General features: G+C 37.2%; 1 protein-coding gene across 1 annotated transcript in view; it reads right to left on the bottom strand.

Moving 5' to 3' along the window:
• Positions 1 to 1,860: 1,860 nt before the first annotated feature.
• LOC309388503 (cullin-9-like) overlaps positions 1,861 to 15,998 on the bottom strand; it is a 59,325-nt gene continuing 45,187 nt past the window's right edge. The window contains exons 28-41 of the mRNA XM_081945891.1: positions 15,106 to 15,214; positions 14,604 to 14,800; positions 14,257 to 14,516; positions 13,792 to 14,155; positions 13,334 to 13,474; positions 11,819 to 11,983; positions 11,572 to 11,735; positions 10,290 to 10,383; positions 9,875 to 9,949; positions 9,193 to 9,303; positions 7,069 to 7,186; positions 4,962 to 5,095; positions 4,696 to 4,787; positions 1,861 to 3,391 (exon numbers count right to left, since the gene is read on the bottom strand). Of these exons, the coding sequence (XP_081802017.1) occupies positions 3,187 to 3,391; positions 4,696 to 4,787; positions 4,962 to 5,095; positions 7,069 to 7,186; positions 9,193 to 9,303; positions 9,875 to 9,949; positions 10,290 to 10,383; positions 11,572 to 11,735; positions 11,819 to 11,983; positions 13,334 to 13,474; positions 13,792 to 14,155; positions 14,257 to 14,516; positions 14,604 to 14,800; positions 15,106 to 15,214 (2,229 nt within the window). The 3' untranslated portion in view covers positions 1,861 to 3,186. The remainder of the gene's footprint in view (positions 3,392 to 4,695; positions 4,788 to 4,961; positions 5,096 to 7,068; positions 7,187 to 9,192; positions 9,304 to 9,874; positions 9,950 to 10,289; positions 10,384 to 11,571; positions 11,736 to 11,818; positions 11,984 to 13,333; positions 13,475 to 13,791; positions 14,156 to 14,256; positions 14,517 to 14,603; positions 14,801 to 15,105; positions 15,215 to 15,998) is intronic.

A 15,998-nucleotide genomic window follows, 5' to 3' on the forward strand; every position in this document is an offset into this window, starting at 1 on the left:
CTAGAACAATAATAAATCAGTATTTAAAAAATAAGTCTAATAATTTTAACATTCTATAGGCATTTATATTAGAACCGATATTAGAACCACCTCGGATCTCCGCTCCTTCCGCAAGAAACTCAAGACCCACCTGTTTCGACTAGCCGGCCTGGCCTAATTGTAATTATAATTGTACTTACAGGGAACATCTACTACTGACCTTCCTGGATGGCTTTCTAAATTTTAAATTTTGGGGTTTTAAACTGGTTTTAGAATTGTTTTTAATTATTTAATTAGTTTGGGTTGTATATACAGAGGGTATGTGTGCGTTATTTTGTCTGATGTTTTATGTTATGTTTTGTTGTTTTATACACGAACAGTCTGTACACCGCCCCGAGTCCCTACGGGGAGAGGGGGCGGTCTATAAATTTAATAAAACCTAAACCTAAACCTAATTTATAGTTTTTGTCTTACCTCCTTGCAGCAAAGAGCAAACAGCCTGTTTCAGTTTAGCCTGATTAGAAGAAGAAAAAAAATCTGCCTGTCTCCCAGCAATTTGCCCCTTGCAGCAAACAGTAGTTTCACTTTCAATTTCAGTTTCAGCACAGGCCTCCCCGTGATCAGCTGTTTCAGGCTGCAGGGATTGCCATAGCCTATTGCCGCCCCGCAAACCGCAAATTTTCCCATTTGCTGCAAGGAGATAAATTGCTGGGAGGCAGAGGCCAAAGGGTAGGCAGGGCTACATTCGGTGTATAAGGCGCACCCAAATTTTCACCCTCTTTTAGGGGAGGAAATGGTGAGTGTTATACTCCGAAAAATATGGTGAACATAGAGCAAATGATAGTAATGGGTTCATTTGCTGGTACAGTTAATTTAAACTATGGCATATATAAAAACAGAGAAAAGAGATGTTGCATGACAATCTCAAAAGAAATTTAAAATTTAATATCCACAACTAATATATGTATTCGTATGTTTTCATAACTGATAAGACATCCACTACTACAAAATTGTTTCCACTATTTTTTTTACTTAAAAACTGTTTTTGGGTAAAATCAGATCAACAGTGGGATTCCAAATCCTCTCCTACTGGTTCTATGAGAGCGCGTTTTGCGCGCACACGCACATTTTGCGTGCACGTGCACCTAACACGCACTTTGCGGGCAGCATTCGAAGACCACCCTTGGTGTTAGAGCTGGTGAGGTAAGCTGTTGTTTAGCTCAGCTGAGGTGCAGCAATCCGCTGAGCTAAAAACCAAGGGAATATAGGACAGGGAGGCAGGATCGGGAGGGCAGGGCCAACCAGAGGTGGTATTTACTCAAAATTTCCACTACCAGTTCACCAGAACCAATCCGAATCAGCTGAATACCACCTCTGAATCAGATATAGTTCAGACAAGAAGCACGATAATGAATACTAGCTCTATCTTTATTGTAAGGTTGCATTAACAGATTCTTGCAAGTCTGAAAGTATTTCTCCTTTTTCTTTTAGTCTTCAGAATATTAGGAAGAGTCCCTTCTAAAACACCTTCCACATTCCCTCTACTTCAATGGACTTTTACATGTTGGTTGTGTAGTCTATGGCTCTTCCTCCTTTCTCACAGGTCATTCCTACATCCCATTATACCCCCCACTTGCTCTAGAGTGTAAAAGATGGATCTTGTGACATTGCACATACAAACTCTTCTGTTCTCTGTAAACGATGAAGTATTAGAAATCTGCTGAGCTGGAGAAACTGAGAAAATCAAGGCATCATGACAAAAGTTTCTATTAACTAGATACTTCCAAGATTATGAGACTTCTTCCAACAACAATCTTCCCATTCCCATTTAATATTTTGGCACTAAGAAAGAATAGCAAAGTAGAATCAAAGAAAAGCATATAAAAAGAGAAACAGAAGAAAACCGGTTTATTTCATAAACAGAAGTTGTATAATTTTGGGGTTCTTTTTCATTTTCAAAAAAAGAGAAAGCATAATACTCCGAACAATTTTAGCTCCTGTATACACATACACACACATATATGTATGTATACATATGTTTATATTGTATATATGAACCCTCTGAACGTCTACATCCTGCAGAATTCCCACCTGCAGAGTGCATTCCAAATGGCAAAAGAACATTAAAGAAAAAAAATATCCTCATGAAAGTGTTTCATACAAAATACAAAACCATTTCAGTTCAAAACATAAGCAACCTACAGATTTATCCAATAGGGTCATAGTAGGGCATTTTAACCAAGTTTGGGAGTTGTTTTACTTTTAAAAAAACACCAGCTTACCAACATTCATAAGCAAGCATTATATGCAAGCGTGCATCCACACGTATGCACACAAGCACACACAATTTTTGTCCAAACGAGATGCAATTCAAGTGATTCACGCACAATCAATGTCCTAAGTTGCCCTTTCACTAATTAGAGAATGTCATTGTCCCTGGCACTGAATCTTATAGAATAATTTATATTGCAATGAAATCAAAATCTCCGTTCATTGTTTTGGAGCTGTGTGAAAATGGAAATGAAAATGGTTCAGGCAGACAAGAAGCCTCTTGAAGAGACTTTGCATATTTATGTACATTTGTGTTCATACACACGCACACATTCATGCTTCCATGTATTTACTGTCTGAATCACTATTGGAGAGCAAAACTGAACGGGCACTCATAAATAAGGCTGTATTGCTATTAGGTCCTAGAATTTTAACTCAATGCTGGGCAAAATCATAAAGTCAAATATATTTTTATCAAATAAAACCTCTGGGTAAGTATTAGCTAATGGGCAACAAGGTACAGGGAATATGGGAAGGGATGCCGTGCAAACTTTCACATAAATGGATGATATACAGCGCTCTCTTAAAATTGAAGCCTGCATTGGAGTTGAGGCAATGGTCTTTTTACTAGACCAGAGCCTAGTCTTATTCTCTAAGAAAGTTTGCAGTCCTGCAGCCTCATTGCTCCCCAGCCTTTTCATTTGTTTATTTGGCTAGTTAACTTTGTATGTAATCAGGCACTGTGAATTTTCCAACTGCCACAAAGATCTATCTCAAAGTAAAGGTGCCCTTAATTGTAAACGATCATATAATTGACTCCCAATTTACTGAAATTCTTTCCCTGCCGTTTGTGACAATGATAGTAGCAGAATTAGCAGGGACAAGGTCTCCTGAAGCTTCCTCTTCTTCAGAATTTGAAAAGTCCAAAGGTGAACCCTAATCAAATGGTTCATCTTCATCGTCAAAAAAAAAGCAATCTCTCTCTAGATTTTCTGACTCATCATCATAAGAAATATCATCATCATCATCGAGGTCTTCATCATATTCTTCTTGCCACTCTGGAACATACTCATCTTCCTCATCTTCCTCTTTGCCCCCATCATCTGTATCAGGTGAATCAGATCCTTCATAAAAAATCAGCCTGTGCAGAAACAAATTTAGTGTCATTTTACTTTCGCATTACAGTAATCTTCTAAATTCCAACAGGATACTTATTGAATCAAACTTGACTTACACCCCAAATATGTTTGACGTGAGCTAATAAGGACTTTACTCAATAGAAATTTCTTGATTAGCTATTGGGGGGTCCCTAAACCATATTTTTGTGGGTCACCGCAGAACCTCCATCGACGTTGCTGTTAAAATTCACTAATATTGATTTCTACTGATTTTTAGCAAGGGAATAGTGAACGATAGAATGGATAGGCTTACTGAATATAAAACCATTTTTAAAAGGTTTTCTAAAATTGGGCAAACAAAAAGCAAGACAGGGACTTTCCATTTACATGACATGATGACACTGCCTTCAGTTACTCGAAAGTAATATAATCCATAAACATAGATTACCTGCCTCTGCTTTAAATACTAACATTCATAATTAATATAACAGATTTTCTAAACTGTAACAGAATTCAACTCCATACTTGGTTTTACCAATGTTATTTTAAGAGATGCAATAGGTTACTGTTATACTGACACTACATGACCTGGAGAAATGATAATAATACATTGCATTACTCAAGGAGCAGCAAAAATATGGCTTCCTTTGTTGCTCCCAAAAGCATCTTTGTTTGTTCCAAATCTATATATATCACATCACTGATTTAAATTCCTGATATTCAAATATACCTGGGCTTGTTATGGAAAATATGTTATTTTATATGTAGAAGAAGGAAATCATCTCCTGGTTGACAGAAAGTACTTTGGCATAGGTAATCTTCAACATCTGACTGGTTGCATAGCGACCGTTTGAAGTTAAACAGATCTCCCTCAGGGTACTTTCAACCCAATTCTGTAGGTCTGACAGTCATTCCCTCTGGTCAAGTAATCAGACATCAGGCAACTGGCTCATATTGGAAGCCATTTGCAGCATCCGACAGTAACATGGACATGTTTTGAGACAGTTTTCTTGAAAACTGACATTTACCTCAGGTTTTCAGTAAAGTCAGCTTATAGCAAACTCTGGGTTTGCTTTACAATTGCAGCATTTTGTTTAACGATCGTCACATTAAAGACATATAATCAGATCGGTCAAGTATAGTTGGCCCACTTTAGGACTATCACAACTTATGACTTATGAATCAATTTGTTTGAGAACCACTGAGAAATACCATCTATCTGAATAGCTGCTGGCATGCTTGAATTAGGATCCTCCTAGCCAGACTGCTTCTCACTAGAAACCTGAAACCCAGCTTACTATTCACATATCCCCATAAGAAAACTTACTGTTTATAAGCAAAAGTGCCATTAAGTACATTGGATAACTTAATCCCCCCCTGTTCGGAGCTTTGTCGAGTTTGGAATCCCACTCTGAAATCCTGCAACAAAATAAAGATTGAAAAGATATAGCAAGATGCTAGAAACACTCTCCTAAAGAAAATGGAACCATTAAGAATTTAGATATAATGATTTAGCACATTTATTTTTGCTGCAATACTGAATTGGCAAAAACGCATATACTACCATATATATCTTGCCTAGGCAGGTATTACCTGAGTAGCATGATGCAGAATTGACAGGAGCCGTTCTTGGATCCTTCGAACCAACTCTAAACCAATATTAAAATGCTTTGCTTTGAGCAACCGAATGGACGAGGCAAGATCTTGGCAGTGTAACAGCATCTCCTCTGAAAGAAAAAGCAGCTCTATTTCCAAACGGTGGCACTTGCGAATGAATGAACCCAAGTGTAAAAACCAAAGCGAAATAAACTTGCTATAAAATGAAATTAATTCATCAGAAATATTACTTCAAATCACATTTGAAAAGGAATGGATGTTAGATCTTTATGAAATGTTAAGGCTTTTGAACTTATATAATTCAGTGTTGTTCTTTACAGTGTTGTTTTAGCTCAAATAATATGTTAATATAATCTCATGAAGAAATCTTATAAAGGTATATATGCGATTCTGATTTAAGAATTATACTTAAAAATATGGAATCTGCCATTTCATGTAAAAGCAGGGATATGATGGTCAGATTAAGTTATTTTATTTAATAAAGGTAAACATAAAGAAATGGTTTCAAAAATGTTTAGAAAATAAAGCAAATATTATTTTTTATTTCAGGGATCTCTAACCTTGGCAACTTTAAGCCTGGCAGACTTCAACTCCCAGAATTCCCCAGCCAACGATAGCTGGCTGGGGAATTCTGGGAGTTGGAGTCCACCAGGCTTAAAGTTGTCAAGATTGGAGACCCCTGCTTTATTTGACTGTCATATTGGAAGGAAGAAGTGGTTAGAAATGTGCCAGGAGATGCTGTAGTCAGCATTGAAGCGTTCAAATGTCTCTACACCAATGCTCAATGTATAGAAATAACAAGAGAGGACCAGAAGTCATATGGAAAATACAACATTGTTAATGTTTCTGATGGGATTGAACTCATAATTGGAACTCCTGGAAACATTATCAGTTCAAAGAAAAACAACAACAATAAAAGGAGTGAGGGAATTGTATTATATATAAACCATGCATGACATAAAGGGCAAAAACCCTGCTGAAAGCTTCTAATTGTCAATAAGTGGAAGAGAAACAATAGACACTTTTGTGGATGTGTATTATAGACCACTCAGTGAAAAAGGTACAGATAAAATATTTGCAAATCAGATAGCGAAGGTGTCCTGGAAACACACTGAGAATGAGAAATTTAAACTACTCTGGTATGAACTGGATATATCACATTCTGCAATAAGTAGATTTAGGATCTTCTTGCAGACAACTCCAAAAGGTGGAGGATGAAGCTAAACAACTGGCTATACTGGAGTTATTACCACTAACAGGGTTGAGGATCTGGAAACTTTAGGATCCTTGGAATCCTTTTTGAAATGGCTATTTTTTTCTAGTAATTAAAAAATAGCATGCTTTCCATTTAACAGTTTCATATATTTCAAGAAAAGACAAATTGCTGTGCACAATTTTATATATTGTTTTTATGCAATTGACTATGTGATATATTTTGGTGATTTATCTTAATTTATTGCCTTAATTTGGGAGAATTCTTTTTCTGTTTATTTGCTTAACTTTTCTTTTTGTTTAAATATTTCTTTTTTTCCCAATATTGTTTTTCTATTTATTCTTTATTTCAGGGATCTCCAACCTTGGCAACTTTAAGCCTGGCAGACTCCAACTCCCAGAATGTTTTTCTATTCATGTATTTTAGAAAACTGCAATACATTTTTGTAAAAAAGCAAAGAGCTTTAGGTCTCTGAACCTACAAATACAGCAGAGGATAATTTTATGCAACTGTAAATAAACTTACTTTTTATTTTAAGGAATGAATCCAGGATATGAATTTAACTAATTCTGGAAAGTCTTTGTTCTAAAAATGAAATGGATATGCTATATAGTCCAGAGTTAATAAGCTTAATGACTGGAAAAAATATTACTTATAGTTACTTATTGTTCCTATTAGTCTTTATTTTGTCAAATTTTGTTTATTTTACTCACTAGTCATTATACCATTTTCTCTTAACTACATAAACACTATCCCTTTTGTTGGTGGTTATGTAGACTTTAAAAAAATATCCATATCACGAATATTGCCAGTATTCTCTGAACTTGTCTCAAATAAATGACAGTTATTTGCATGTCAATAATGGCTCACCCAAAAGGATCTGCAAAGCATTAGTATGCAGCTCCAGATTCTCAGATTGTTGTTCCACGATATCCATTTTTTCTGTGTCCTGGTTATAATAGCTGTAGATGCAGGAATACGCCAGGACCTGAAACACATCATGTATCACAATGCATATAAATCACAGATTCCAGTTGGAACCTCTCCAATGAGGGAACGGTTTCACTAGGAGCAGAGAGAGATGGTAATGACCCCACATTCCAACAACTCTACTCCTCTCCTCTGATATTCTCCTAGAAGAGAATTAGAATGAAGTAACTGGAAGAAGATTGTTACACCATAGTACTACCTTCCTACTTAGAGCAGGAGAGAAAAAGAATATTTTGTAGCTCAAATTTAAACCATAGGTGCTTGGAGGGAAATAATGGTAGGGTAAATTTCCATGTTTTTGTATTATCTACAAAAGGAAAGAAAGGAAGGAAGAAGAGAAAGGGAGAGGAAAAATAGAGAAAAACAGAAATGAGAGGGGGGTGAGAGAAGAGAGAGACCGACCCTATTCTCACAGAAAACACTGAGCCATGAAACCTTGGTAGGCATGTCTGGGGGGGGATGTCATGTAACTGGATGGGAGTAATGTTGAGTTGGCCACACCCACCCAGATTTTGTGGCTCCCGGTGTTACATAGTAGCAACGAAAATAATTTAATGGTTGGGGGGTCACCACAACATGAGGAACTGTATTAAAGGTCGCGGCATTAAGGAAGGTTGAGAATCACTGTTCTAAGGTATCTTCCAAAGAAATGTCTATAGAGATTTCCAGGTCACGGTTGTCCCAAAGGTACTTTTTCAAGAGGCAACTGGACTTTTTTGTTTTTCTTTGAAGATGTTTCGCTTCTCACCCAAGAAGAATCTTCAACTCTGACTGATCCTTCCATTCTCTACCATCCAGTCAGAGCTGAAGAAGCTTCTTAGATGAGAAGCGAAAGGTCTTCAAAGAAAAGCAAGAAAGTCCAGCTGCCTCTTGAAAAAACATCTTTGGGATTTCCAAAGAAATGCATTTTCTGTATCATAGAAACAATGCTGAATATGACATGGAACACCAGTGCAGAAATTTGCTCACTAAATATCTAGATTTCTTTGAGAATGTCAATTAGCATGTTGGAAAGATGGTCCCCAATGGATTTTTCAAAAGTTTTGATACAGATCCTTACCAAAGGCTCCTGAGCAACCTTAACATTTACATCGTAAGAGGACAGATGTTGTAAAGGTAACTCAATAGAAAATAGAGTAGGAATAAATGGAAAAACTTCACAAGGGAAGATCTTCAAAATGAGGTCCCTGGCTAGTGTTAGGAGTGTTACATTTTGATTTTTTAATAAGAACCAAGCAAGCAAGCGATTGATTCCAAAACAGATCATGGAATCTTTGTGGAAAGCTCAATGAAAATTTCAACCCAGGCAAATTCCAAGGTTGGAATTATTAGGAAGAGAACTGAAACACTTTGACCTCTTGTGTAGAAAATGTGGTGTCATAGCATTTCTTTTTAAAACTTCACTGAAATGAACAATAGGTTGACAGGTGGGTGGGTGGGTGGGTCTGGTGGGTGGGTGGGTGGGTAGGTAGGAAGGAAGGAAGGAAGGAAGGAAGGAAGGAAGGAAGGAAGGAAGGAAGGAAGGAAGGGTTGATTGATTTAGAAATTTGCAGAGAAATAATCATGAAAAAATTAGGGAGAAAATTATTTCTCAAATTTAAAGTAATGGCTGAATTGTTTTAGAATAAATCAGAGCACGTTTATGATTAGTATGCTTTGAATGTAAATTTGACAAAATACTATTTAGGCTTTGAATAGAATGAAACTGTCTACAAATACCTTATTATTCTTCATTCCACTGAATTAAAATATGTTGCAATAACATTTTTAGCCTCAATTTTTACACTGTTCTCCCATTCCATTTTTTCCCATTTACTTTTATTTCCACTCTTTCATTTTCATGCTCACCATCCAATACAGTTCTAAGCACATGATGTGGACCTCCTGTTACACTTTCTACATCCTTTGTGGGGCTATACAAAGTATAAAATTAAAAAAGCAGAATTGAAAAGAAGGGGACAATGCTGCAGAAAAATGGAGCATACATTGAAAGATGGGTCTTACTTTTCGTGCCTGTTCCAGCACTTTGCAGGCATCAACAACAAAAGTCAAGGTCCGAATCTGTGGCACATCACTGACAGTAGAAACTCTATTTCTTAAGTTCATAGCAAATTCCTGAAATTGATGAGAACTACATCAGTTTTCTTGGTGTCTACTCTTATTTACTACATTACTCGGAAAAATATTATGCCTTTTTATGTATATAAAACTTCTAGAGCAGGGGTGTCCAAACTTGGCAACTTTTAAGACTTGTGGACTTCAACTCCCAGAATTCCCCAGCCAGCTCTGCTGGCTGGGGAATTCTGGGAGTTGAAGTCCACAAGTCTTAAAGTTGCCAAGTTTGGACACCCCTGTTCTAGAGTAATATTGAAAAAACAACGTAGAAGAGGATTACTTGCAGAGTATTTACAACAAAATGAAAAAGGACATGAGCTCTACTTTCCTGCTAAAATGCAGAAAGTACAAAGAACAGGTGTCTTCTTTTCTAAGAACAAGGTTTGATTTCATTTATTGGTTTTGAAACAAGCAATCGATCTCCCTAAATTGCCTTTTCACACGATGAAGTGATGACATATTACTGTTCTCAATGACTAGAATGGACTACAGGTAAATATTCTAAGATGGCCAATGCATAAAAGCACATGGTTAATGACGCAGGTTCAACTAAAAAAATAGTGATCCTGACCTTTGCTTTATGATGAAAAATGCACCTTTCATTATAGTCTTGGAAACGCTTTTCCTGTCGAGCTGCTTTGCTTACCTGAAGGAGAGAGAGGGAATGCATTTACTCACAGTAACAGCAAGCATTATTTTTTTAAGAAAAATTCTTAGGCTTTACATATAATGTGGATTTCATACATACATTGGAAAAGAAGTCCAAAATCACAGATGTAATTATACTACTAAAATGTGAGAGTTTGTAACTGATATACAATATAATGATAAAAAACAAAAGTAATATTATTTACCAAATGCCGGAATAAATTTTAAAAAAATACCTGGACTTGCTTTAGATTAAAAAAAAAAAGATCATATTACTACTTATATTTTCTTAGAAAAAATATTCCTATATCAGGCTTGTCTTTTGCATAAACACTCACCATGGCAGAGCAGTTGTAGTAGTCCTTATGGGTTGGTTTCCAAGGTTTCAGGCAACGCCAACAAAACCCATGGTTACATTTGGCACAAGTCATACTGCATATAATGGAGATGAGGGCCATTAGTAACATGTGGCCACCAACTTCATGCTTTGGATCATTAATGTGAAAAGTAACTCTAGGGCTCTTTCAGCTAAGTACACGCTAATGTGCAAGATCCAGGACCCTCCACAAAGAAACGTCATCTGCCGGGACCCAACAGGAAAATTTTGTCTGCCACACTACCCACCATTTGGAACTGAATTTCCCCTGAGGTCAGATTGGCCCCAAACTTATTGGTCTTCTGGAACACTTCAAGCCATGGCTTTTTCATCTGGCTTGAATCTAGTAACATGAAGCTTGCAAAATGGCTGTGTTGATAGGAACCTAAGTGTATTCTCCAGCAGATTATGGGGGTGGGTAATGTTTTTTAATGTTTTTATTGTTTTTTTATGATTTGCGAGATGGGTGATCAAATTGATCAAATAAATAAAATACAGAAAGCCATACAGAATGGCACTACAATATTGAAAAGGAAGTAACATTGCTTTAATGATAAAAATAAAAGCAAATACTAGAGAACACTTTCTCTTCCAAAACATGATACATAGTAAGGTTCAGGTAATGGTCTGCCTGTGGCATTACATCCAAACATGGTAAGTGAAAACACTAAATGATACATATATATATTCTTTAATCTCTATTTGGATTGTATTTGCCCTATGAGATTTCAGATCACACAAGAAGCAGCTAAGGCTGCAAATGTTGAGCCAAAAGGTGCCCAGACACCAAGAACCAATATGAAAGGAGGAAATCTAGAGAGTACTTTCTGTACATCAAATCAAGTTTTCCATTCTAACTTTTCAAAGGAATGTTAGCAGTAATGACAAATAACACCCACATATCAACATAATTAAAGAGGGAGAAGAACGCTCTTTAAATGACAATGGAGATAGGATTGGTATTGTGAAAACTACTTAAAGAAAATGCCCCCAAACAGCAGAATGGCTTAGGTATGGTAGTTCCCACATATATAAAGAGCACCAGAATGGAGAAAATTGATCAAAGTGGGTGTTTCTTTGTCTTGCAAACTCTTGCCTCTAGAATGAGGAAGACACAAATCAATTGTCTCTTTGAGAGAGAAGGCATAATAATCCAATCTGTCAAACAAACCATAAATTACTGAAGTTTCCTTGTATATTATTTTTCCTCTTGACACAAAAATGCACTGAAAAAACATACTCACTGTAGACAGCCCTCATTTTTCTCTATTTGAGCTTGGCAGCTTGGACAGCGTTTAGATATGAGTTTGGCCAGTTGCTTACTCTGGGCTTCCACAGTCATTCCTTCATAGAAACCACCATCATCCATCCACTGAGACATGTGACTGCAGCTGGCAGGATAGTGGGCCTGTGGAGAATCCAGAGACTGGTAAATGATCCTAAAGAGAGAGAGAGAGAGAGCTATGCCTCCAAGCTTCACGTTAACCTTACTTCAGGGAAATTGCAGCTGAAGCAGGAGATCCAAGAGCATTTTGAACAAGCTTCTCCATAGCAAAGGCCTTCCTTGCAGAGTATCTGATCACAGCCTTGAGGGTTGGTGCACCAAGTCAGGTTTGAACAGCATTCAACATAACCTCTTAGAAGGGCTTTCTCATACTGTATATTAAAAATGGAAGAATGTTAGTTTTGGAGTTCTCGTTAAAATATATATAGGAGAGATTTGTGTCATATGCATATTATAAATCTCTTAACAAAAAAGGCAGGTTTTCAACAGGTTTCTTATTTTTTAAAAAAGATAATTCTATTTAGAATAGCACCTTAATCCTAAAAGAAGAAGAAGATTTACTAATGTTGGGTGCAAAAATAACTACCTTATTCCCTAATAATTTCTTGAGATGAGACTTATCCCTTCATAAACTAATAATATTTTTTTCAATTAAGTAATATATTAAGTTATATCATTTTCTGAAGAGGACAGGCAGATAAAATGTTATAAATGAAGTCATATACCAAGTACTCTTTAGATTCCACCACACTCACTGCATAAGGAGAGGAGACATCTGCAGAGCAGATTGCTTCAATTCTTTTAGGAAGATTAAGCTTTTTTTAAAAAAAAAATTCTGCAGATAGTCCTCACTTAATGACTCGTCACCTAACAACCTTTTTAAATTAGGAGGGTCTCAGCAAGGGTGCTTTACGGCCCATAAATCACTTTTGGCTGTCCTAAAACATTGTGCCATGATCAAGGAACTGCATTTCAGGTGCTTGGCAGCAGGCCTACATTTACAACTAGTTGTAGCATCCCAGGATCCCGGGATTGCAACTTGCAGTATTTTTTGCCACTTTCTCATTGGAGGTGAAAGATTTCTTAATGACCATGTGAAGTTCCCAGAAGATGACCTAATTAATTTACGAGCCTCGAGACAAAGTTCAAAAGAAATCCATTCATTTATTAGGATCAACATTCTGGCATGATCTCCTGCAGAGCCGAAACTGACTTCCGCTTAATTGCATTTGAACTTTACCCCTGTGTCCCCTCCCCTCCCCTCTGTCTGGGTCATATATCACATTCACCAATAAGGTTGTAGAAATATGAGACCCGACTCTGGCCAAAGTTATGCATGGAATCCTCCCTCCAATGCCAACCCGATAATAGTCATGGCAACGCTTTACAAGTTGACAGACCAGATAGTTTGCCCAATGACCATGGTGATTCAGTTAACAACCATCATTAATATGGTCATAAAATTAAGTCAGGTCCAAAATCCTGAGCCCAATTGTGAACGTTAAGCAACAACTATCTGAGTCACATACCGCAAGGGAGTCTCTACAAATGTGAAATTTAGCATGCCGAGCATAATGGATTAACAGCTTAACCTTCTATGACCAACTTTCAGGCTTCAAGATATAACAAGCATCCACTCATAAGAATAAAATTCCTTTCTGGAGGGGATTGCTGCATTTTTAAATCAGCTAAAGCCTGTTTTTTATAATTACCCATCTTACCTTGGCAATGACTTCTTTGGAGGAAATGATAGAGCGGATAAAGGCAGTAGTGGGTTGTGCAGGGCAATCAGAAATGGGACAAGTGCAATTCAGAATCAGGTTTTGTTCAATCCGAGTAGTCAAGTATTCATTCCAGCAGGACTGGTTAAGAAAAAAATAAAAATAAAAATGAAGGTAGAGGAAGAAATAGGGAATATTTCAACTGCAGTTTACCATGGATTATAAAAGAAAATGCTCTTAAATTATTTGGGAATGGAAACCAATTCTAAATATTGACAATGTTCTTTCATGGATATAAATAAAGTCCACAGCAATCCACAAAGATGAATGAAACACAAGATGAATGTTTCAGGCTTACAGAGGAAGATGGCAGACTAACGCACTACTACTGTGACAGAACGAAAGAAATTGCTCCCCCTCCCAAATATCTATTATCACAGTAGTAAAGAAGCTCTTACCTTACAGCAGTAGTGCATACAACACAGAAGAGGCAGATCGTCTGTTTCATTGAGAGGATTTACACAAACTGGACAGTGGGTGATAGGGCTTGAAGGTGGCTGAGGATTTCGCACTTGCAGCCCTGAGAAAAACAGCATTGACTCTTGGTCTTCTGTGTATCGCTGAATCAGAACATCCACATTCCACTTACAGTGTATCAGCAGATGTTGAGCTATATCTGCAGTCACGCTTAGAGTATCTGACACCTTCTCCACTGTTTGGGTCATCAGCAACTCAACGTCTTCTTGATTCATTGTACGTCCCATAGGCAAGAGTATTGTCTCCATCAGAACCTGTTCTGTGTCAAGGCCAAAGGTATCCAATCTGACAAGAAAAGCCTTATCAAGAACAACAACAAAAACAACAACAAAGGATGGCTTTCACTTTCTACTGTATATGCAGAGTACGTTAACATACAGCATTACCTTTTGGTTGTATCTGTCCCAGAAGCAATCTTTGATTTTTGGCAATTAATGTTTTGAAAAATGAGCTGGGCTTGACCCCGATGAGGTGTGGTGGGCTCTGCCGAAATGTACTCCAGGATATGTGGGTTATCCTCCTGGCGTTGGATGTAACCTTGGCTCAGTAGATGCAGGATGCAAGAGAGGACATCTGTGCTACTACAGCAAAAGTTCAAAAATTTCAGGGTACTGCCAGCCTCCCGTTTCTGGCATGCATCAATCACCTGAACAAGGTAGAAAGAATGAATGAAGAAAATCTTTTTGGCTGCCAACTGAGCTCAGCAAGGGGCTTAAGTCCCTGTGTTCCATACCTTAAATACCAGGTTGTCAATATGCATCTCTTTCTCTGCCTTCAGGATCTGGACAAGGAGACAGCAAATAGTATTCCTCTTCTTCTCCAGACCACAGCCCTCATTTTCTTCCACATTCAAATACATCTGTTTGGGCAAGAGCCACAGGCGCTGACTGGATGCGTGGCTCAGTGTCCCCTCATTGAGCCTCAAAAGACCTAGCAGTCAGAGAAGACAGGGACTGAGCAGAGCGAAGATAATTTTGCCTTCCTAAATTCAGCTGTATTCTGTGACACATGACTAAGAAAATCCTTTTAAATTCATCACTAAAGTTGAAATGAAGCTTCATCACTGAGTCATGAAATCAACTAAAAGCTTATTTAATGATTCTGTTGTGAAGAGTTTAAGATGGAATATATTATTATATAGAGTAATAAAAGTCATAATTCCATCTGAATTTTCAGACCAACTTACATACTCTCATTATCCCCTCTCATTTTACAGGAATGTCCTCTCTACTTACTCTGCCTCTGGGTGAGGATCCCATTCTCCTTTGTCAGAGGTTTCAGGGCATGACTTAGGAGGACAGGGGAGAGACCTGTGACTTCTAATAGTACCTCCACAGAAACTTCCTATAACCAATAAAAGAAAACTATAAAGTTAAACATATAAAAAAGGAATACAAAGAAGAAAGCGGTGACATCTAGTCTTTAGCCCCTACTGTAAAGAATATTGCAAATTAATAACACTTCCATTCTGAGACCCTACCATGTTTACAGGAATGTGTGCTACTGACCAGGGGAAGAGCCCTCAATAGTTTCCCAGTAAAGAGCACAAAGAATCATTCAATCCAGAATCACCAATGGTTCAGCACAATCATCCCGTTCAGAATAACTCAGATCTTATTAAGATTCAAACACTGTAGAAAATGTCAGGAAACTATTTTTTTTTCAGAAGAGGCAGTCTCATTGAAAGTTATCCTATACAACTGTGAGCACCTTACATTATTTATTTGTTTTATTTTTAATTATCAGATTTTGTGTCTTTAAAAAGCAATACCAGTAAATAAAAGACAACAAAACCCCTCAACCACCTCCAGCCTAAATCAGGCAAAATAGCTGGCTGGCTACAAGCTGATAAACAAAAGTCATTGATCCAACATTATGCCACTACACTCACCCTAGTCAGGGAGAAAACATTTTTATCTTATGAAAAAAAAAATTATACATATCTGTACCAAACAAAAATCCAAATAGAGCATGTTCAAACCGAATTCCCTATCACTGATGCCTCAGTATAAACCAAATCCTTGGGAAATGCAAGAATATGCATTTCTATTTTTCAATAACATGCTTTCCCTTCCACAATCCAGAAACAGGGGAAAGGAATGGAGCGGCTAATAACAATTATTCTATT

Source organism: Natrix helvetica, assembly GCF_964273705.1.
Source record: "Natrix helvetica genome assembly, chromosome: 2".
In the NCBI taxonomy this organism is placed as follows: domain Eukaryota; kingdom Metazoa; phylum Chordata; class Lepidosauria; order Squamata; family Natricidae; genus Natrix; species Natrix helvetica.